Source organism: Kogia breviceps, chromosome 9 (genome assembly GCF_026419965.1).
Source record: "Kogia breviceps isolate mKogBre1 chromosome 9, mKogBre1 haplotype 1, whole genome shotgun sequence".
Classification (NCBI taxonomy): domain Eukaryota; kingdom Metazoa; phylum Chordata; class Mammalia; order Artiodactyla; family Physeteridae; genus Kogia; species Kogia breviceps.
This window is the reverse complement of record NC_081318.1, coordinates 53,333,243-53,357,477: the sequence shown is the minus strand read 5'-3', so window position 1 is coordinate 53,357,477 and position 24,235 is coordinate 53,333,243. Positions and strand designations below refer to the sequence as shown.

The following is a 24,235-nucleotide window of genomic DNA, read 5'->3' as shown; positions in this document are numbered from 1 at the left end:
ATTGCTTCATATGGTTGGCAGATTTATGTGAATGGAGTTACACTGTATGCCTTCTCCTATGAGTTGGCTTTGTTTGGTCAATATTATGCATTTGAGGGTCATCCATCTGGATATACTAGTGATAGAATGTTTATTTTCCACACTTTATAGCATTTCACTGTATAACTCCTCCTCAGTACTTTTTGCCAGCTTTTTTTTTTTTTTTTTTTTTTTTTGTGGTATGCGGGCTTCTCACTGTTGTGACCTCTCCCGTTGCAGAGCACAGGCTCCGGACGCACAGGTTCAGCGGCCATGGCTCACGGGCCTAGCTGCTCCGCGGCATGAGGGATCTTCCCGGACCGGGGCACGAACCCGTGCCCCCTGCATCAGCAGGCGGACTCCCAACCACTGCGCCACCAGGGAAGCCCTGCCAGCTATTTTTGATAGCTTATTTGGGTTGTTTCCAATTTCTTGCCATTACAAACAATTTTGTTAAGAATTTACCCTTATAGATATCCCTTGAAGCAAATGTGAAAGCGTTACATATGTATGGGAATAGATTTGCTTGGTCACAAAGCACACTCATGCTAAATTATTGTTAGTTAAAATCACCAAAGTTGTTTTTATCATTTATATTCATCCCAACATTAATACTGAACAAATTATTAATTTTTGCAATCTGGTAGCTATATTTGGGAATTGGGTGTGATTTTAATGTCAAGTTCCCTGATTACTATTAAAGTTTAGGCATTTAAAAAATAAGTTTATGGGGCTTCCCTGGTGGCGCAGTGGTTGAGAGTCCTCCTGCCGATGCAGGGGACGCGGGTTCGTGCCCCGGTCCGGGAAGATCCCACGTGCCACGGAGCGGCTGGGCCCGGGAGCCATGGCCACTGGGCCTGCGCGTCCGGAGCCTGTGCTCCGCAACGGGAGAGGCCACAGCAGGGAGAGGCCCGCATACCGCAAAAAAAAAAAAAAAATAAGTTTATGGAACATGTATATTTCCTCTTCTGCATGATGCCTATTCATGTTTTTCACCCATTTTCCATGAACCACCTGTTCTTACTGTTTGTATCCTGATTATTAATTTTAGCGGGAAGCAGCCACATAGCACAGGGAGATCAGCTGGGTGCTTTGTGACCACCTAGAGGGGTGGGGTAGGGAGGGGAGGATGCAGATGCAAGAGGGAGGAAATATGGGGATATATGTATATGTATAGCCGATTCACTTTGTTATACAGCAGAAACTAACACACCATTGTAAAACAATTATACTCCAATAAAGAGGTTAAACAAAAAAACAAAAACAAAACAAAAAATACAAAATTACTATATTAAAAAAAAAGTTTTCTGCCAGTTGTAAATACCAGAAATATCTTTTAGATTACTACTTGCATTTTGCTTATCTGTAAAGTGTCTTTATTTTAATTTGTTTTAAATTGTCTTATACTGTTAAAATTATCAATTTCTTCCTTTAGGCTATGTACTTTTTATAATTTGATTTTAAAATTCCCTCCTTCACAATTATAAAATATTTTCCTATAGTTATTCATGTCAATCTTTAATCCATCTAATATTTATTTGTGTAGAAATCTAATTTCATTTTATTATTCAAATAGATGACCAAGTTTCCTATTATTTATTTAATAGGCTCTCCTTTTTGCACTGATTTTCAATGCCCACTCTGCTATAAACAAAATTTGCATTCATGAATGAGATGGTTTCTGGACTTGTTATTTTATTCCATTTGTTTACTTGCCTATCTCTTCATCAGCATCATTCTGTCTTAATCACTATAGTTTTTAATAAAACTGGATGCTTAAAAGGAAATTCCTTCACCTTATTTTTCTTCTTTAATGGTTCCCTGGCTGTTTTTGGTCTTTCACTCTTTTATATAGAATCACTTCACCACATTCCACAGAAAATACTGTTGAGTTGTTTTTGTCATTGTTTTGAGAAAGGGTATCATAAGTTAACAGAGTATTGGTGCATATAAAATACTGAAATTTTATATCTAAGATCATGTTCTTTCCTTTTATTTAGGTGTTTTTTAATATCTTTCAGTAAAATCATATGTATTTTTCTTCCCAAAGAGCTTGCTCATTTTTTGTTAGTTTAATTATTAGGTATTTTATATTTTTGATGTTATTGCAATTACTATCTTTTAATACAATTTCATTCTCCAAATGACTTTTACTGTTGTATAACATGTAGTTTCTTTTTGAATACTGATATCTATCCAACAATAAGACTATTTTATTAATTCTATTAATCAGTGTGTTCAATTATGTTATCTAGATATAATGACAACATTGTTTCTTCCTTTCTAATTTATCTTTATATTTTGTCTTATCTCACTGCATTAGCTTGGATCAATGCAATGTTAAATAGAAATTGTGATATCAGGAACGATTTACTTGTTCCTTATTCCTAATTTTAACTGAGAGCTTTCAACATATACCATTAATATGATGTTATGTATTATCTATTATATTTTAGTAAGAATTATTTACGATTCTAAGGAAGTTCCCTTCTATTTTTAGTTTCCTAGGAATTTTTAACCTGACATGATATTGAATGTTAAAATTTCCCCCTACGTCTACTGTAGGAATAAAGAGGTGAATTACATTGATGCATTTTCTAGTAAAAAATGGACTTTGCATTCTTGGGAAAGATCCAGCTTAGATTATATGTTTTTATTTCATAAATGGATTTAGATGCAAATGATGTATTTAACATTTCTGTTCATGAATAATTTTGGTCTGTAATTTGCCTTTTAATTTTTTATACTCTTTTGTTTTTGTTGTCAGTCTTTCTTTTTTTATATGGTCTGGAAGAACTGGTATAAATTGAAATTATCTGAATAAAAAAACTTGCCTTTGAAACTACATGGACCCCGTATTACTACAATGAGAAGATTAAAAAGAAAGTGTGTTTTTTTGTTTTTTTTTTTGATGGTGATGAAACCATTCAGATTTACTATTTCTTCTGGAATCAGTTTGGATGAGTTGAATTCTTATAAGAATTTATTCATTGTATCTAAGTTTTATATTAGAGTTTTCATAATATTATTTTATTAGCTGTGTAATACCAATAGCATCTTTAGACATAACTATTTTGTCTTTCAAATTAGTGTGTTTTGGGTACCTTTTTTATTAATAATCCAGGGAATAATATATTTTATTCATTTATTCAAATAACTCTCTTTGGGCCCTGTTGATCTTCTCTAATGAACTTTTTATTAATTTTTACTTTTTATATTTCCTTGTTTTTCCTTTCTTTAAATTATCCTCTTTTAAAAAAATTTAATATCTTAAGTTGGATATCTAGCTTATTATCTTTTAGTCTTATTTCTGCTCTAAATTAAGATCTTAAACTAAAATTTTCCTTTAAGTATTACCTTAGTACATGCCGGAAGTTTGGAAGTACATTTCCTTTATACTTATTCAGTTATAAATAAATATTTTATTTAATTTGATGTTTCCTTGGTTTCACAAAAATTTAGATGTAATTTTTAAAATTTCCAAATATGTGAAGTTTTCTATTTGAAACATAACTGATTTCTAATTTAATACCATTGTGATCAGAGACTGCCTAGAAAGTTTTAAAATATTAGCCAACCATATATGACATCCCTGAGTGCCAGATTCAAAGATACTGGATTTTTTTTTTTTTTTTTTTTTTTTTTGGTTTTTGTGGTACACGGACCTCTCACTGTTGTGGCCTCTCCCGTTGCGGAGCACAGGCTCAGCACCCATGGCTCACGGGCCCAGCTGCTCCGCGGCATGTGGGATCTTCCCGGACCGGGGCACGAACCCGTGTCCCCTGCATCGGCAGGCGGATTCTCAACCACTGCACCACCAGGGAAGCCCCTGGATTTTTTAATATGCATTTAGTGAGGGATAGTGTGGTTTTTCTCAAGAACATGTAGAGCTTTGGGTGGACAGAAGTGGGTTTGAATCCCAACTCTCCCTCTCTTCAGTAGTTAGCACTGTTGACCTTTCCCTTTGCATGGAATAACTCTCTGCTTTAACACACTGCTGGATTCCTTCATCCACTCTGGTCACTCCATATAAAGATTACTGCTGACCTCTCCTGCTTTACCTAAACTTAAAATGTTGGAGTTCCTCAAGGCTGGGTCCTAGGTCCTCTTTTGACTCAACAGTATCTTCTAGGTGATTTTATCCAGTCTTTTGGCTTAAATCATAGTTATAAGCTGATGACTTCCAGGAATCTGACTTCATTCTATAGGACTCATCACACATGTCCACAAAGACAGTGAACTGCAGATGGTTGCCTTTTGGTCTGTGATGCATGACCAGCACAACTACACATGGAAGTGCTCTCCTGAGATCTGGATCTCCCTATCTAAGCACTAATTTAGCAGACCCACTTGGAATGGCTCATAGGCACCTGATTAGTACTTAGATATTTGGAATTATCTTAGGGTGAGAGTTATGACTTGGTTAGAGTTTACCAACTACAGCTCCCTATTCATACACCCTCCTCCATGCTCCACCATTTACCTTAATGAGTTATAGCCACCTGCTTTACTTGGTATTCAAGGAAGAACCTTCTGGTCTCAAGGTACTGTGATTGCTCAGAATGTAAGTTTCCTTCAGTTATCAGTTGGAGTTAGCTTTTCTCACTAGGACTTACTGGGTGGACCAAAAGTCACTGCCATACTATAAGTGCATAATAAATATGTGTTGAAAGAAATATTTAGTAAATGATCAGGCTGGTGTTCTTGAACCCACGTATAAGTAGAGATCAAGATCTGGGGGACAGATGGACAAGGCAGACCTCATGGACTTCTCAGATTTTCTTGCTCTTTTCAGTCCTTAAAAATGTGATGCTGGCCAACATCAGAATCTGAAGAGACTTTGTCAGCAAGAGATATAGCTGCAAGAACCCAAAGAGCTAAGGAGCAATAAGGAGCAGGGTAGCCCTGCTTTTTGGGTCTGGGATAGAAAAGCTTTTGGGTAAAAATCTCAGGGCTTTAGGTAACTCTGTTACCTGAGTTTACTCAAATCTTAAGTAGTTCACTATATGATGCAAAACATTATTGCGACAACCCTTCCTTTTGTATCACCCCCACCTAACACATCCACAGTTTCCATCTGGATGTTTTTGTTTCAACTCTTCCGGAAGAATTAAAACATCAGTACACAAACAAAATAATAAAATATTCTCTGCCAGTCAGGAATGTCATTCTTTCTGTTCTAAATACAAAAGCAATGTGCTTCTGTAAAGAATCATCTTAAGTGATTTGACCATCGATAACAACAATGAAATAACTGTCCCAAGGGTTTTTTTTTCTAATTTAAAGAGGGTTAAATTGCTCATTTCCATGTTGATTAGCATTCACTTTAAAATGTGGCAAATGTAATTCCTCTGTAACCAACATTCAATAACAAGTAGCTTATCTAGCCATTAAATGTAAAGGGATCATTGTTCTGTTTGTTAGATACTTTTTGGATAGTAATGATTGAAATAAAATTATTTCAAACATACTGTTTCCAAATATTAAAATTGCTGATTTATTTGCTTTCTTTGCCATAAAATAAAATGTTCCCAGTGTGGCAGGTACAACATTTCTTAATACAGCTCAGCTGTCTTCACAAATGCATATATTTAAAATTAAAAACAAATTGTGTAAGCTGACATTTAAAACTGGAATTTGTTGCCTTAAGGCAAAAGCAATCACTGGCCTGTGCTCAGTGGTATTTGATTATTTAAGTTTTTCTCCCGCAGCATTGCTGTAATACATAGTGATTTAATAAGTAAAGCACATTATTTAACCCTTTTTTAAACTAATAAACTCTATATCCCAACATTTAGAAGATCAATACATAAAAAAATTAAGTGATAGATTATTTTAAACATAAAAAATGAAATAATTAAATGTTATTTTTATGTTCCACATGCTTTGGAAACAGTATGCATTTTGACGTCTAGTTTTCCCTGCTTTCACTTAAGCAGAAATTAAATAAAATTCAAACATTGTATTACTTTAAGTTGTTTTTACTTTTTTTGTGCTGCAAGAGATGAATTAATGCCTTCTTTGTATCTAGAGTCAAAAGTATTCAGAGATTAACCACCAGCAAGTTTAATGTTGGTCACAAATTGGAAATGAAGGAATATGGTTAATTGCATATTATCATAAAAGTAGGGATGATAAATGAGAAGGCCAGCAATCAACTGTGCTCATTTGAGGCAGTGCGATAGCAAATATTCCATAACTGTATAGATTTCATTAAAACCTCTTCAATATCTTGCAATAACATTTATTTCCAACACTACTGATAAGTGTAATTTATTATCTAACAGTTTAGTGTCTGTATATGCTAAATGCTGTTCTAGGTGCTGGAGCTGCAATAATAAATAATCCAGTCCAACTGATTTAGGATCTTGCTAACGGAATAAACAGGGAGTTAATAGTTCAGTAGATCATATGCTCTGATAGGAATAAATACTGGGAGCTAGGGCAGGTTACAAAAAAGGTAACCCCAAAGCTGTGAAGGAGGAGGACAAGCTTTGTAGAAGACCTATAAATTAAGTTTTACAAGGTGAGTAGTAAATAGTCTGCTGAAGAGAAGTTGGTGGAAAGTGTAAAAGATTCCAGTAGATTGTTCTTCTGTGAGGGAGAAAAGGAAAAATTAAAAGATAGGCTCTTCCACAGCCTTTCATTGAACTTTATCCTTCACTTTAGTGTTTGCAGTGGTTCAAATAGGACTGCAAGAGAAAGATTATTCTCACCGCATGGAAATGTACGACTGCTGATGGAATCACCCATATCAATGACAGAGAAATTTGTGAACTCCTCATAGGCAACTCTTGAATTTTGTCACATTGGTGACCACTGGCATGGCCCTCTCCACCCAGTGTGAAATAACTCATCCTACTGAGATACAGAAGAAACAAAATTATATCTTGGAGAGTACTCAGCTGCAAAAGATAACACTTAATTTAACTAGATACAGTGATATTAGAGCATGTACTATGAGTTAGGATCTGTACATTAATTCTCCCAAAATTAAGGTGTCCTTACTCCTTTATAGATGAGGGAACTATAACTGCAAGAATAATGCTGAAGCAGATGCTGAGATAAGGATTGGAGAGCAAGAAGTGTATTTAGGAGGGCAAGGAAAAACTGGCAGGGAGTAGGGGTGGTAGTAGAAAGTAGGGAAGAAGGCCAATAAAAGGTATACTATTAAACTTTTTATCAAGTGAGCCACTGAGGCTTCATTTCAGGGAAAGTACATGTTTCCCCTGTTATCTGAAAGTAGAATGTTCCTGTGAAAACTTTTGTAAGTTGAAATGGCGTAAAGCATTACTTTAGGACAATCTTGCTAATGGATGCAAAACAATGAGATAAAGCACAGATGCTCACAGACACAGTCCAAAGCTGTGCAGGCTTGACGCTGTGATGCTGAGAGTAGTTCCCAGGGAAGGAGGTTGGTGGCACCGCCCTGCTGCTCAGGCTGTACACTGCCTCTACAAGGACTCACAGCAAAACAAACAACGCTGAACACTATTTTCCCTTTTCGCTTTTTTTTGTAAAAGCGAAAATCCTCCTTGGATTTCTTTCAGTTAGCAGAAAACAGGTACTAATGTAAGTGTTTCCGAAAAGCCAAGTGATGTTATGCAAACTTTCAAAAAGCGGGGGATATCTGTATGGGGAAAGAGATGAAACCCATACCTGAGAATTCTCCTGTCTATGGAGAAAGGGGCTGGAATATTTATAGTTAGCAGAGTCATTTGTTTGGGATTCCTGCGGATGGGGTGGTGTTAGTACAGCCTCTTTTATACATAAGAGTGGGCATCTGTGGTTTCAGGTAGAGAAACACAAACAAACAATTCAGGCATAGCGGTGTAGGTACTAACAGCTGAGAGAAATCCAGGGAACAGTGGAAGTTCTGAATGATGAGGATGGGGCACTGCGGTGTCTGCTACAGATACTGTACAGTTTGGAATTGTAATTAAAATCTAAATAAAGGCTAAAGCACAACTAAGGAAGGGGTTAAAATGAGTCTATCATGTCTTTAAAACAATATGCCAAGCACATTTTGAAATACTGAAGGCTTATCTTCTTAATAACCAGTGGATAAAGCAATTATAGATTACTATTTAATAGGAAAAATTTAAGTGCTGAGTAAGAAATTATGCTCTATCCCCCTGAGGTTTGAGACTACGTTTTAATAATAATACTTGGAGTAGACAGTTGAAGAAGATGAATATGAAAGTAGAAAAAGGAAATGTTTGTTATAAAATGAAATGAAGGGGAAAGTCTAAAAGTTTCTGAAAAGAAAGATTAAGAGCCAAAATGACATATAACTTTTCAACAGCAACACTTAAAGGCTAAAACTCAGTTGAAAAATAAATAAAATGTGAGCATAGAATAAACACATTTATATTTACTGACAGACAAGGGCTCCCCAATTTTACCTTGTGTGTATTGTTCCTTAGGAAGATTCGGGAGAATAGCTTCCACCAAAAGGAGGAATAAAATAAGATATAGGAAATCATGAGATCAAGGAAACAAGGACTACAATCTAGGAGAGAAACAAAAGCATTCATAGGATGATGATAAAGAGAAGTCCCAAAAGAACAGTTGTGCAGCAGGTCTGGAAGGCAACCGGGTAACATTGGAGCAGAAAGACCCAGGACTTCACCAGAAGAGGGAGGGGCTGGACAAGGACTGATCTATTATTTCATTTATCTGATGTTTTGTAACCAGACTTTTTTCTTATGTATGATAAATAGTTCAGAGATGAATTAGAAATAGGCAGTGGTTTTAAAAACTTGAGCAAATATAAAAACAAGGCAGTTTCTAACTCCTGAAAAAATAGGTATACAAGAAAGAAAATATAATTATAAAGTAATCACAGTACCTTATGAGGGTCACATAAAAAAAATCTACAAGTCACAGTGACATAAATTCTGATCATTGACTTAACAACACAATAAAATACAAAGCCCTATGGACTGACAAGATATAAGTGAAAACATATGAAGGAATAATGTGTATAATATAATCACATTTTATGTTTATGTTTTATACAAGAGTTTATGACTTGATAATAAGTATTTAGAAACTCATCTAAAAAGATATGGACCAAATTGTAATTAAATACTATTACTTAATGTTCCATACTTATATATTCCTTAATTTTTAATATAAACAAGTATCTAAGCATTCCTTTTGAGAATTAATTTTGTATAAAATATAGATCCAAAATGTAATTTAACTTTTACACAGTATTTCACAGTATGTGCTTCATAATTTAGCCACTTTATTTTCATTGTATGTTTAGATTGCTTCTGGTATTTTTCTATTTTAAATATCTTCATGTATAAAACTTTGGAATTAATGTGATTATTTTTCTAGAATACATGCCAGATGGAATTGTTCATAGGAAAAATTCACATTTTAAGTCTTTGATAAGTAATCCAAAGCTGAACATCAAAAAATTGAGACAATCTATATCCCCACATACAATGTTTAACCGTATCTATTATCTCACATCTTGTCAACACTGGGTAGTATTCTTTTTTCATATTTGACACCTTTTTTTGAAAAACTCTCCAAGTTTGTATTTATATGATTACAAGTGAGGTAGACCATGTGTTCATATGTTGTAAGCCATTGACAGTCTTCTGAATGTACCCCTCTCCTTTCCTCTCCATGTCCCTGCTGTAAATATTTCAGTCATATCTCTTGGGCTCATAGGCTCCCATCTGATGGCAGAGCCAAGCTCTCTTCCTTGTGCTCCAACCCTTAAACTGCTTCTAGGTTTTTTCTTCTAAATCACAAATCTGATAATATCATTTGCTTGCTTAAAAGCCCATGAAGACTAGCAATTTCCTATAAAGTCTAAAATTCTTCAAGTGGAACACTACTTCGGCATTAATATGGGCTCAAGTATCTTCTTAAATTATAAAAATGTGTTTTCATGACAACCTTTGCTCAATAATTATAAAGAACTTGGGATTAGAGAGCTAAGTTTGCTCATTATAGTATTCACTCTAACTACCTAAGAAGTGATTAAGGAGTGACATCACCAAGATGGCGACATAGGTGACTGCTGACTTTGTTCCCCCTCAGGAGAAGAACAACTAATAACTATTCAAGAATAAGACATCACTGAGAAAATCCTACAACACAGGGGTGAGGCTAAAGCACCCCTTACACCACAGAGACCAAGACACTAAATTAGAAGGTGAGAGAAGCAGTTACACATTGATTGCATTATCCCTCTCCCAGGCCAGTGCAGCACCACATGGAGAGGTCTCCCTTAAGCCTCCAGTTTCTCCAATGAGCAAAGAAAACCCAGGGGGGACAACCAATCCATACCCCCAGCATTTTGGGTCACTTTGTGGGAGCCCCTACTCTGATCTTGCCCCAGATTGCAAGGGAATCTTCACGGCTCAATCACTGGGAGAGAGAAGTGGGGTGAGGGGTCTTAATGACACTTGGATCTTGGCAGACTGAGTTCATACCTACAGTGCCCAAGTAGTAATCACAACCAGCAACAAAGTGAAAAGATAACCTATGAAAGGGGAAAAATATTATTGCTATATATCTGATAAGGGGTTAATATCCAAAATATATAAAGAACTCATACAACTCAGTACAAAAACAAATAACTCAACACCTACCATAATTATCACTTCATGATATATGTAAATAAATTAGGAATATGCCCAAAATCACTGAATTGTATATTTTAAAACAATTAAAATGGTAAATTAAAAAATCATCATGCTGTAACCTGAAACCTACATGGTGATATATGTCAATTATATCTCAATAAAACTAGAGGAAAAAAGAAGTGATTAGTCAATGATGGTACAATATATCGACAAAGGACAGAGTAGCAGGGTCAGTTCTAGAAACTCACTTATTCAGCTACTCATTCATTTAAAAAATATTTATTGAGTTATTACTATGTGCTAGACACTGCTCTAAGTTCTAGAAATACAGGGATACATGGCCAATAGGACCAACAATGCCCTGCTCTTCTCTTTGTGGAGTTAATGGCAGGGAAGGGGCAAAAATTTCAAAAAGTAAATAACTTTATTATTATTTTTTTTTACAGAGTATTAAACAATGGTGTGCTGGTATATCAATTCTATGGAAAAATCAAATGAAACATATAAAGCCCAATTTGTAGTGTGTGTGGATCTCCCACCATGGCTGATTTCAACCTACCAGTGGTTTAAGAACCAGCTCACAAATTTCTTGAATATTAAACAGTTGGCTCTGAGAGCCAGTGTATGTTGACTCCAGTCACCACTGACAGTGCCAATAAGGTATTATTTGGAGAAGTGGCAACATTCTAACTTGAGTTAGAATGCAAAGGAAAGATCCTACAGAAGAGATGACATTGAGTTAAGACACAAATGAAAAGAGGAATCAGAAAGTTGAAAGTCATCTGAAAAAACAGCTCTGGAAGAAAGAGATATGGCAAACACGCTAAGGCAGGAAATCACTTAGCACATCTGAAAGACAGAAAGAACAAGAACATAGATTTTTAATTTATTTTTCAGTTGGGAGCTCACCTTGAGATCAAAAGGTCTCTTAGCCAGGGTGAAAGCAGTATTTTAGAAGAGGTGAATTATGATTCAGAAGCTAAGATCAGTTTTGGTTCTTTTGTACTTCTTTGCTAATAGAGTTTCCAATTACTGCAGGGTAATTCTTGGGGGAGTGTGGTGGCACAGATATAGAAATATAAAATCTACCAGAAACCTGGGTTTATAGAATACAAAATACAGCAGGAAATAAGTATTATTCTATTTTACCAACATTTATGGTTCTCAGAGTGTTCATTCTAGACTCTCTAGTCTATATTTCTTCTTCAATCTTGCCAACTCTACAAATTAACTATACTTTTAAATCCTGTTGCCATATTAAGATGACTAGTAGCTTAAATATACTATGCTGAAATGTATCATTGGGCAGTCTTTGGATAAAATATAAATCAAATTGTAGGAACAAAGCAAGAATAATTGGATTAAATTCAATTATCAGCTTTGGGAATCTTTTCCCTTTGGAGTTAAGATGACAAAAGATAATTCTGTTTTGTTTATTTTATCTTGAGCAGGTAGAGATGGGGAGAATCCAAAACAACTTTTTAAGAATGAATCAGTCGGAGTTCAAATCCAGGCTTGAGAAGTGAACAGTTCCTCCTGAGTGAAAATAAATCCTATTGTGAAGCAAACGAAGATTAGGAGGATTAAATGTCACATGTGGAGGATCTGAAAGTGGATTTGTTTTTTATTATTGAAGGTTTTTTTATGGGTTAATTGTATGGGGATCCGGTTCATTTGTCTTTTCTAAGCTGAGATGAGCCAGTATGTCTCTGGGGCAGGAGAGACTTGTGCTGCCTGTGAGGATGTGTATTATTTGTTTCAGTATCATGCATTAGCGGCTAACAGTCCCGAGAAAGGGATTATGACTTGGTAGTCTCAGAAGGAATTAATTGTTACTGACACGTTAGCTATATTAATAATTACGATACTCTCTTTATCCAAGAGATTGTAATTTGTATACACGTTCAAATTGCTTTGGTAATAATGCTCAACATTTACACAGAATTTTAAAAGTTCAAGGCAATAGCTAAAACAATCGAGTTATTTTCAAAAACATGAGTTAGGTATAGAATGTGGCTGTCAAAACTGGAAATTCAATTTTTCCTTGTTGAAGAAATAGAAAAAAATCAGCTTTGTTACTGATAAACTTTTTCTACAAGAAACATATCTCAATTTTTATTAAATCATAGAAAACATTATTAAATGTCCAATGGAATTGGTTTAAAGCTATGAATCCCAGATTATTTTACTTTATTATTTAAAGTTATATATTAGCTTACTTCTCTAGAATTATAATAAATCTGTAAATAATATAAGGTTTGCAATAAAATAAACACATAGGACTGCAATTTAGATACAAGGTAACACAAAAGCTTTAGAAATCACTTATTAAAATGAAGGATCCTGAGTAATTATAAATGAGAGAAGGAGGTAGAGAGGTAATTCAGATTACCCTGTTTCTAGTTCTAAACTATTCTATTAATGAGTAATAGAATTAATTCTATGTGAATTTGGATTCACTTCTAAGTGTACCAAAAGACCATATTGTTGGAAGTTCAGCACAAGAGGCCAGATATTTACTCTGAATCCACATGGAAAATAACATTAAGGCAACTGTTCATATTACTTAGGCCAGAAAATACTCTCATCCAAATCCCCACTACCATCATTATAATCAGCATCACAGTCAAGAAGAGCCCTTACTGAAGTAAGAACCAAGTAGACATATTTAGCTTTGGGATTTGGAAAAAAAAAAAAAAAAGATTTTTCATATTTTACTTTAGTGCATATTTCCTGTTTCTTGTACATAAAATTCAGTTTCATTTAAAAGGCAAATTGTAAACTCAGCTTCATTTAGAATTCAGGTAATTTTCAAAATATTTGGGGCCAAAATAAATCTTTAGATGGAAGTATTTCAACATTTATCTAAGAAAGCAGTTTTATGAGGTCTATGGCAAATTTAATTATTCCAATGTTTCCCAAAGTGGGCACCATGTACAAAATTCTGCACTATATGACTGTGTTGATCAAAAGGAATTTGGAAAATGCTGTTAAATCAGCTTAGCATGAGATCTCAGCTTTTTTTATATCTGGATATAAGTTGTCAGTCTATGTATTAAATCTACTGAAGTATATGTTGAAATACAGCCCCCAGGCATCCCAGACAGAGGGAAGATTATGAGCCAATAAGAGCAGGTGGGAAAGCATAATGAATCTTTTAAGAAACTATAAGGAAATTCTGGGGTTGCAGGAGATAAATCTGGAAATGGATGCCAGAGCCAAACTGTGGACACTTTGAATGACAAACTAAGTAATTCAGACTTTTTAAAAAGTCAGCCAGCAGCCATTGACGCTTTCCAAGGAGGGGAGTGATAGAATAAATATGGTAGTTTGGGAGGATCAATCTGGCTGAAAATGGATAGGTTGGTGTGGAGAAGGGAAAATACTGGAGGCAGGGAGTCCAGTTAGAAGGCCCTAGCAAAAAATCAGGAGTGAGATTAAACATGAATGGTGAAAAGAGAATGCAAAAGGAAGAATGAGAACAAGGTCTATTGCAAGAGAAGAGTGGGAGGAATGAGGAACAGTTTCAAAGATTTTTAAAGAGCTCTCCAAGAGACTGATGGTGACTTTAGTGATCACAGTGAATCTTCTGCAGCTTCTCTGGGTTATGTTTGATACAGTTTCCCATGCCTTGATATAGGTTTTCTACCATAACAGACTTTCCATTCTTGGTTAACATGGCTAACTTATAATTCATTCTTTAGGACTTCTAGCTTACCTGTCATCTTTTCATTCTTAAATAATTTTTATATGTTCTTTTAGTATCCTAGATATACAAATTCTACAATATTTAAATCAATGTATTTTACAGATTGATTAGGTAGATTACAAGTTCCCCAGTCAGATTATAGGCTCCCTGAAATTAGGGATTAAATTTGTCCACTTTCAACAGTCAGCACAGTAGCACACAGTGGAAACTCAATCAATGTTTGAACAAGGAGTATGCCTAGGAATCTTAGAATGCTAGTAAGCTTAAAGAAAGAGATGTGCAAATAGATGGAATATAAAGATTGAGGAAAGTTAGTTTTATCAACATGTTGGAAAGCCAAAGGAAATAAGATTGAGGAAACTGATAAAAAGGGAAATTGATGAGGCAGAATTGCAGAGTGAAAGGCAGGCTGTAGAATGCAGATCTAGTGTGGAGAATTCACCCTCTGGTAGTCCAATACTTTCTACTGTTTTCAAAAGAGGCCTCATACCCCTTCATGTCCTCACCTTAGTTCCTTCTGTTTCCACTTTCAAGAATTCCATCCCATCTTGAGCCTCTTTTTCAACGTTTACACATGCATACTTAAAGCACAGGTCAAATGTCACTATCCCCTGAGACATTCCGGGGTCACTTATTTCTCTGAATCTCCAGAGTGACTTTTTTCTTAATATGCAGCCTGAAGCACTCCTACATAAAATTCACGTTAGATGATACTTTTGGGAAGTTTACCGTTATAGACATATTCTATCTAATAAATGACAAAAGGATGATAGAATTAGAATCATCATTTTACAACTCCAAATGAAGTAATAGGTTTAAGTAAATGATCATCTATGGATACAAGAACTATTAGTGGAAAAATGTTGGCGGGGTACTTAATGATGGATGGATCAAGGCAATAGTATCTGAACCACTGATCAAACTTCAAGTCATAAAAAGAAAGAAAACTAGACATCATACACCTCCTTATGGAAAGACACAGCACACCCTCTAATATATTTTTACCAAGAAAAAAATGTTAACCTGCATTTGACCAGATTTTATCTGTAACAACAAGTTTAAAGGAAATATAGAAGACAGAGAAAATGTGCAAAGACAACACTGGGTTATATTCAGTAAAATCTCAAATTTGTGAAACAATACAGTTTTTCAACAAATAAATTGCAAGGAGTAAAATTTAAAGAGGGAGTGAAAAACCCATAGTTTAAATATATATTAAAAGAAACTTAAAGATGTGTCAACCAAAAGTGTGATAGGTTTGGATCCTGATTTCAACAAAATCAAATTTATAAATCATTTATTAGACAAATGAGAAAACAAGACCACCCACTGATACCAAGATACTGTTAATTTTTAGGTATGTTGGTGGCTATGTTGTTTAAGCATCATTATTCATCCTGAAATACTTTCAGATGAAATGATACAATGTTTGGAATTTGCTTCAAAATAATGCACCGTGGTGACAGGGTTGGGGAAGTGAGTGGTGGTGCTATAAATGAAACAGGACTGATTGCTGTTGGAGTTGGATAGTAGCCACATAGTTCATTTTTATATATGATTGAAAAATGCTGTTTTGTGTCATTTCAAAATACAAGCTCCTGTGCTCCATCTTAGAACTATTGAATTCGAATATCTAAAGGAGAATCTGGAAATCTGCATTATTAACAGGTTCCGAAGTGATGATTATGCACACTAAGATTTGGGAATCATAGTCCTAAACAATTCATACCATTGTTCTTTCTCTTGTCAGAGACATCCAGTCAATTATACATGCATGTTGTATCTTTAAGGTTAGAAATTGTGTCTTGCATCTCCCAAAGCCATATATTTTATATGTGCTCAATAAATATTAGTGATGTTAGTGAAAACCTTTATTGCTGTTCGCTCTGAATAAACATTCTAGGTCTAGAATATACGAGACTTACCCATATATTCAAAGATACTAGGAGTGTGCACCTTCTCAGCTCTTAGCAATAATCCTCTGGCAATGTGGAATTTCTTTCTTAGTGGTATTTAACACTCCTAATTCCTAAAGGCCTAGTATTCTCATACCTCATGCAGCAAGAATAAAATTTAACAGATGAGAACAATAACCTCCTCTTTCACAGACAGACAGAAATAGAGAATCTTAGCTTCCACGTGTAGAAAAAGAAAATGAAATGTGAAGTGTTTATACCTGCCATTACCCCTCAACTTTGCCTTTGTCAATATTTTCTTTGTTTGCAATGGTTCATTTATTAAGTAATCACTTTGACTCTCCTAAGAGGGTATTCTTGGGAACATGTAACCTTATATTGAGAAGTTTTTTCCCAAAGACTTAGTATTCCCTGTATCTTGGAACTCTTGAAAGAACTCTATGATAGATTCTGTCCTAGTATTAGTCCAGTGTTCTAGTTCTGCCACTAAGTAGCTAGGTGGTTTTGAATCTGGCCCTATCTTTAATGGGTCCTGGTTTCCCCACATATATAACTCTAAAATATATGTCAATCTACTCTTGGATCATCTGTAAGTTAACCTACAGTTTTACATTCCTTCCAGGAAAAAGTATTTCACCCAATATTTAAACAGGAAACACAACCTTCAAGAAAAATAAGGTATAAAATGGTTTCACCTCAGCATCTTAGACAAGGATAAATAAGGCCAGTTGCATATATTGTGTTCTGAAGGTATAAATCCAGGAATATGAAGGCTATTTCCCACTTCGACTTACCTGCTTATGAGCATGATCATAAGAATTAATATGATTGTCAAACTCCTGGTGTTTGTGGTACTGCTTGTTACATAACTCACAGTAAAAGTTTGCCTTTACATCTTCCAGGGCCTTTGCTGTGGACTTCTCCTTTTCTGGAAAATCCTTAAAAAAAAAAAAAAAAAAAAAAGCAAAAATGTTGGTTACATTTCTCTCTAATAGCACAATAAGATCTCATATTAATCAAGTTGGTATTTAATTTTACTGTGACTAAAAGGATATGGTTAGTCACATTACATTTCAGAAATTCATGGCACTGTGGAAGCAACTTTCAGCTTAGCCTTATCCCTAAGTTATCAATAAACACATAATGACTTATTGTAAAGGAGCCCTCAGCTGCAGTATGGTCATTACTCATTCTTCTTCTTGCCACCCATTTCCAGGTGTGGTTCTGCTGACTCACCTAACTGGAATACTCACCCCCATTTCCTCTGCCTATCAAATGATCTATCTGAAACACTGTAAGACCTCTCCACTACAATATTTTATTGGGGCACTGATTGTATTGTTTTGTATTGTTCACCTACTGCTTGTGTTTAGCCTCCCTGAGATCATGTGTTGGGACTTACTATCCTCTCTTCACACAGTGCCTTTCCCACCTTATTAAATTGGTCAGCTTCTACTCCTTTCCCAATACCCAGCTCTTTGCCCCCTCTGGGAATCATTTTCCATGACATTTCAAGGAGGAGAAAGCCTCCATTATGTTGCTTATTACTAAACACACCTATGATCATTCCTACTTTGTCTTTTTCATGGACATTTCTTTCTTTGATATTACCCCTTACATTTTTTGTATTCCACACAATTCCATCTTCGGCCCACTGAATTATCTACTCTACACACCACTCTCCCTGGGTGATCCCATTCATACTATAGTTAGAGCCTTATTTATCCATAATCTCTAACTCCAGCCTAAGCTTCTCCCACAAGCATAAGCTCCTGCTAGACATTGCCAATGAGTGTATTGCACAGTTTTCAAAATTATTACGCTTACAATTTTGACTATGCTCTATCACAAACAGAATTTTGGCCATATCATCCTCCTGCTTAAAATCTTCCTGAATTCTCTCATTGCCTATAGAATAATAGTGACAAATGCTTATTGAGCATAAACAATGTGCCAGGTATTAGGTTAAGTATGTGAATTATCTCATTTGTTCCTCACAACAACCCTATAAAAATAAGTTCTATTTTAATCTACATTTTACAGGTGCATCAACCAGCACTCAGAGAGATCACACACTTGTGGTCACTGAGTTACCAAGTGCAGAAAGGATTTGAATTCAAATAACCAATGCCTACCTCCTTTGTTAGTAAACAGCTGTGCTTTACCATCTCCCTTTAAGGCCAATCCCCTTAATAAACCACACAAGCTCCTTCCTACCTCATCAGTGTCATTTATATCAATCCATGCTCCCATGTTACCCTCTTTAATTCTATTAGCAGACATGCCACATGATATTAAAAGATTTGTTTTCATGTCTATGGCTCTCATAAATCTTTTGAAGGCAGGACTGTTTTATTCATTTTTGTGTCCACGGTGCCAAACGTATTGTCTAGCCCAGAATAGGTGCTTATTTAATATGCATTACATAAATTAATAGATAATGCTGGCTTACATATTCATGCCTCCTACCATTCTGCAAGTTCTTCTCTATTATCCCAAGGCCTAAATAAAAGAATGACTGGCACTTAGAGGATACCAGATAAATATGCATAAAGAATGGGTGAACAAAATAAAGAATGGATTTCAGCTTTGTTTCTCCAAAATGACTAACCTTCTATAAAAAGAACTTAGGCCATAATCCTAAATCATAGGGCTATCACTACCCAGACAAGAAAGCAAACACAGGGAATTTAGGTAGATTCTACAGGGTTGGGAGAAGTGATGGGGCAATTAATTCAGACATGGAACATGATGATTCAAGCCCAAATATAAGTGGCAAGAAGCAGGAAGGACATGAGTAACATTAACAAAGATCAAACTAGACAAAATATCTGGATTGCCTATCTAATAGAGTTGACGTAGAAATGTGATTACATTCTAGGCTAAAGAGGCAAATAAAAGTTACTTGACAGGATGTATCCAGTAATGAGAAGGTGGATACCGATTTCAAGACAAAAACCCAGTTACTCAGTAGAGCATATCTTTTGATGCAGTACACTTAGAATCAGGGGAAACCATTATTTTTCATCCAGTCTTTCTCACTAGAAATTTGTTATGCCCTTTCTCAGTATAATTGTAGGGATTGGATTGGAACAGGGACTACTTTGGTTTACCCAGAGTTCTTCTTACTTTATGATGAGCCAGGAACAACAGCCTCAGAAAACTGGCCATGTGCCTTGGATATTGAGCAACTCTGCCTCAGCTATGTTAACTGGGAGTGGAGTAGGGGTGGTGACTGAGAATTCAGGGTGAATCTCTAGTTAAAAATCTGTATTCTTATTATTCCAGATTTTGGAGAGGATTTTGTGACAATAGCTCCATGGCCAGGAGTGGAGCTTTTCCAGTTATTCTTGGCATCCATATCTAAACATTTTTTATCTCTAAAACACTCTTTAATTATGATATTATAATATATGACTCAATGAAAAATGTTATGAGAGTTCTACCAACATTTTAGTCATATACCATCTCCTACAAATGTTTACATTTTACAAAGCCATTAGACTAAATTACATGCCCTGTTTCTTGCTTCGTTTTTCTTGCCGGGAAATGGTGCTGATATACCCGTTTCTCTTCGCTGTAAGGGACTAATGATATTCCCACAGCATATCCTAGTCCCCTTATTGAGAGAGGAAAGATGCACAGGTGGGATATAAATGCCATGAGCAAAACATACAGAGTTCACAATCCAGTGTGTCCCTCAAAGCCAGAAGTAAAAGCATAAACCCAACAGCAGTTACTAGGGAATAGAAATGGGGAAACTGAGGCCTGAGAGTAGAAATATCAGGCAGAGGAGACTACAAGCCAAGAGTTGGGTAGGGATAGAGGAATCATAGAGGAAAAGAAAAAAAAAAATCCTTAAGAGCTTTTGGCAAAACTTGAAAACTGAGATTAGAGCTGGAGCTGACTTTTAGTAAAAGAAGTATAACTTAGTGGTCCATGGTATTACTCAGCATAAGGTAGACCTGCTCTGAAGGGTCAAAGTGGACTACCTATGGAGATGGAGCTGAGTTGAGTTGGTCCATCTCTATATGCCAGAAGGCTGGAGGGTAAGGTCTCAGACTAGTAGGGGAGGTATCATGTTGTCTATCTAATCCTGCCATTTAGCAGAAGAGGCAATTGATGTTTAGCAATTTCGTGATTTGAATAAAATCAGCTAACAGTAAAGCAGGGGTGCACTTTCCATTGTATCACGCTGCCCCATCCACTCAATCATTCATCCATTCATTTAACCGCACATTCATCTCACTATTATCAAGCACTTAAACAGTCAAGGACCTCTTGTTAAGCAACTTGTAATCATCAGTTTCTTACTAGGTCTCTGTCTACCTCAGAGTTTTACAGTCTAGCATGGGATAATTACATATGAATAGGTAAACACCATAAATTACAATACAGTGATAATCATAAGTTGTTATAGAATTTACCTAGTTCATACTAGTTAAGAATAATTTGAAGAAAAAGTCAGATTTTTTCTCTCTCTCTCTCTCTTTTTCACACATAGCACTAGATATGCTGTAAGTTCTCAGCATTTCTTGCCTTTCTGTTTAATGACAAGATACTTTTACTGGTCAAATATCTTTGAAGGCAAATTAAGATGAGATTTACTCTCTGAAATAATTACAGTCTTTAAATATATTGAGATATGGAGTAAACATGAAAGGAGTAAATAGCCACCTATTCTCAGTATCAGTAAATTTTTAAAGTTAAAAGTAAATAAAATTCATAATAATACATTAGACATATAACATTTGATGTATAGCTGTATCATTGATTTGCTAGTTATACAAATTTCCCTGCTCACAGTTTGTCTAGAAGAGGAGAGTTTGGAAGCTTATTTAATAGAAAAAAATAACATTTATGAAATAAAAGAAAACTTCTTGTTAAGCATTCTCAATGATTCATTAAATGTTGAAAATGAATTATAAACTGAATATGACAGTTATCTTAATAAGTCATTTTTAAAACATTAGGCATTGCCAGTAGGTAATTATGATGCAGTTCAGTAAGAATTCCATAGTAATTAATTACTTTTCATAATTAATATTTTGGGTGCAAAGAGAGAAAACATACTTTTTCACACTAAGAATTTTACATTCATGCATATAACAAGTGTGTCTGTAAAGTGGCAAGTATTCTGACTAGAGTAATGTGTTTAGTTAGAAATAAGTATGCTTGCTACCAAATTATTTTTATTATTGTAATGATGTTTACACACTAAAATCCATTGCTCTCTCTTTGTAAAATAGAAATCTGCCAAGCACTTCATGTTTGTTAACAATATTCACAACGACTTTACTAAGTATCTCTTATTATCCAATATAAAGACATGGAAGACTAGGCACAAACACATCTAGAAACTCACTCAGTGTTGAAGAGCAGAGACTGGATTCAGACTCAGATCTGCCTGTCTTCAGAGCTATTAATCACCAGGCTCATGGCTGCCCTAATTAGCCTTTATCCAGATGCTGCATAATTCTGAGCTGTCTCTGCTAACTGTTTTGGTAGATTTGGAATGATACAGAACCCCTAGCTCCCAGAGAGAGTAAGAGGACTAATTATAATTTTAAAAATCTACAAAGCTCTTGAAGCTGAGACATGGGCACTAGGAAAATACAAGGTGGTAGTCTGGTTCTGCTGGTTGTGAATATGTGCCTTGATTATTGAAAAGGATGAGAAGAAATCAATTCCTGTTCTTCGTATCTCCTTGATGGCAATACCAGCTCGGATCTTTAAGAAATAAATTCACATTCCTTGCGTGAAAGTTCACATTTGACCTTTCACTGTTATGTGTAAGAGATTGCTTTAAGAATTCTAATATTCGCTAACCTGTTCTGTTACACTGGCCCCAGATCAAATCCTGTTTCAAAGATAGTGAATTCTCCTCCTCCTCTGATCAAGTGGCTGTCGCTGATTCAAAAAAATCTCTTTTGGTCCCCATTGTCCCCTTGCATCTCTGTAATAGATTGGGTAATGGGAAACTTGATTTAGATGGGTTTCTTCATGTATTTATTTTATTTTTGTGATAGAGAAAAAAATAGTGTTTGAAGACTGACTAAATTGAATCTCAGCCTTTTTCTTACAGCACTTTAAACTTAAAATTTTCAGTTTTCTCAGGATAAATTAAAGGGAATAGTGAGTATCTTGAAGGATTGTTGTGAGTATAAAATGAGATCAGTTTCACGGAAGCACTTAGTACAGTGTATGTTAAAAGTAGGTACTTGATGTTTGGATATTTTGTGTGATTGTGTCTTTGTGTTATATGTATGGGTATCGTTGTATCCATGTGACACTAAAATTTTTTAAAAAAATAATACCATTCTCCTATGAGTCTATAAAGCAACTTTCATTTTCTGATGAAAATCTGAGCAAGTGAGAGGAATCCTTATCCTCTTCAACCCACCATCTCATATGAAAGCACAGTCCCTGATAGTAAAATCAAATTTGGTTTCCATAAATAGGATTTTCAGATGTTTTTATCTCACAATTTGTTTTTAACTTTTGGACTGTTTAGAAATCCCACACACAGTCAAGAGAGCACTGGATGCCCTTAATTAACATGAATATTACTAATATTGATTTCCCTAAAGATGTGACGGGCTTCTTTTATATGGTCTTTGCATTCTATAGCATCTAGCATGTTACTTGTTACTTAGAAGAAACACAGTAAGTATTTGTTGAATAAGTTAAATTAATGAATAAAAACCAGAGTATGCTTTTCCCACTACATAATAGATAGCTTGGCTTACTGTGGCAATGTTAAGTTATATCATGGGGAATTAAACTGTTGAAATGATGGCAGAATAAACAGATGAGTATGATTCTAAATATATGGAACTTTTGGAACAATCCTTTAAAATATATGGATTCTGAGGTCTAATGAGCTTACTGAAGAATTAGTCTAAAGTAATAGAGGGTGGCAACTGCATACAGATTCACAATCAGAACTATAGATTATTGATTTCCAATGCTCCTCCTGTCTTACCATAATCAATAGTTCTCCTTACAATTTGTTGAGAATCAAGTGTCGGTTTCCCAGACTTGAACTGGACACGACCAAAGTTAGGCCTTTCTAGCAATGCCCAGGTAGGTATAATGTCAGCCACTTCCTGGATTTGAAAAAGAGCTTTTCCCCTCTTATTAGTGATTCATTCAAGCTGCCCAGATGAGACGATGAATACAACCACATTAAATATGTGAGCTTATCACCAGGTGGCATGCTTTGGGAACATCTCAGCATCGTTTCTAATTTGGAAAGAATGATGAATTTCTGACTTACTGGCAAGATGCCAGAGTGATGATTGCATTTCTGTTCATGAAGCAACAATTAAATATTTAAAGTTTGCTTGTATAACTGCTTATTTTGGAGAAGATTCCTAATTGGCTGCATTTGAACAGAGGTTATTTTTGAAAAACACATGCATATCTGTTAGAACCATTGTTCATCAGTATTCTACACCACCAACTTCATCTTCCTCAGTATAAATTAATACACAGTTCCTCTACCAGAAAAACACATAAGTATATAATGCAGTCTCAGGTGTACCCTAAAATAATCATAACAGTAGCTATTGCTTTATTACCTAACTACACATGTCTGCCATAAAGGAAAAAAGGCGCACATATAATTTCCATATTGCTTACCGATGGGATACAGATGCTGCATTGCACAAGTTCATAAAGGTTATGGATTGGTTTTCAGAGTATTTTTAACAACCAATGAAACAGTAAAATACATGTAAACCAATGAGATTTACTGGACACCGTGTAGTATGAGCCCATCAAGATGCAAGGACTACCAGTCTCTTACAGAGAACATACCAGCCCTCACCAGTAAAGACAGGCAATATTTTTGGGTGGGAGAGAAAAAGAGAGTACACGAAAATATATGAAAATTTACCCAGGGTCAAGGACAAAGTCGAATCCATTAAATAGCAGTCCTTGGCCTAGAGTTCATGCCCAACAAATGTCCATTAATG

General features: G+C 35.3%; 1 protein-coding gene across 1 annotated transcript in view; it reads right to left on the bottom strand.

Annotated features, from left to right (window-relative positions):
• Nucleotides 1-24,235, bottom strand: part of ZNF804B (zinc finger protein 804B) — a 472,716-nt gene that overhangs the window by 66,002 nt on the left and 382,479 nt on the right. The window contains exon 2 of the mRNA XM_059074045.2: nucleotides 17,051-17,194. Within this exon, the coding sequence (XP_058930028.1) occupies nucleotides 17,051-17,194 (144 nt within the window). The remainder of the gene's footprint in view (nucleotides 1-17,050; nucleotides 17,195-24,235) is intronic.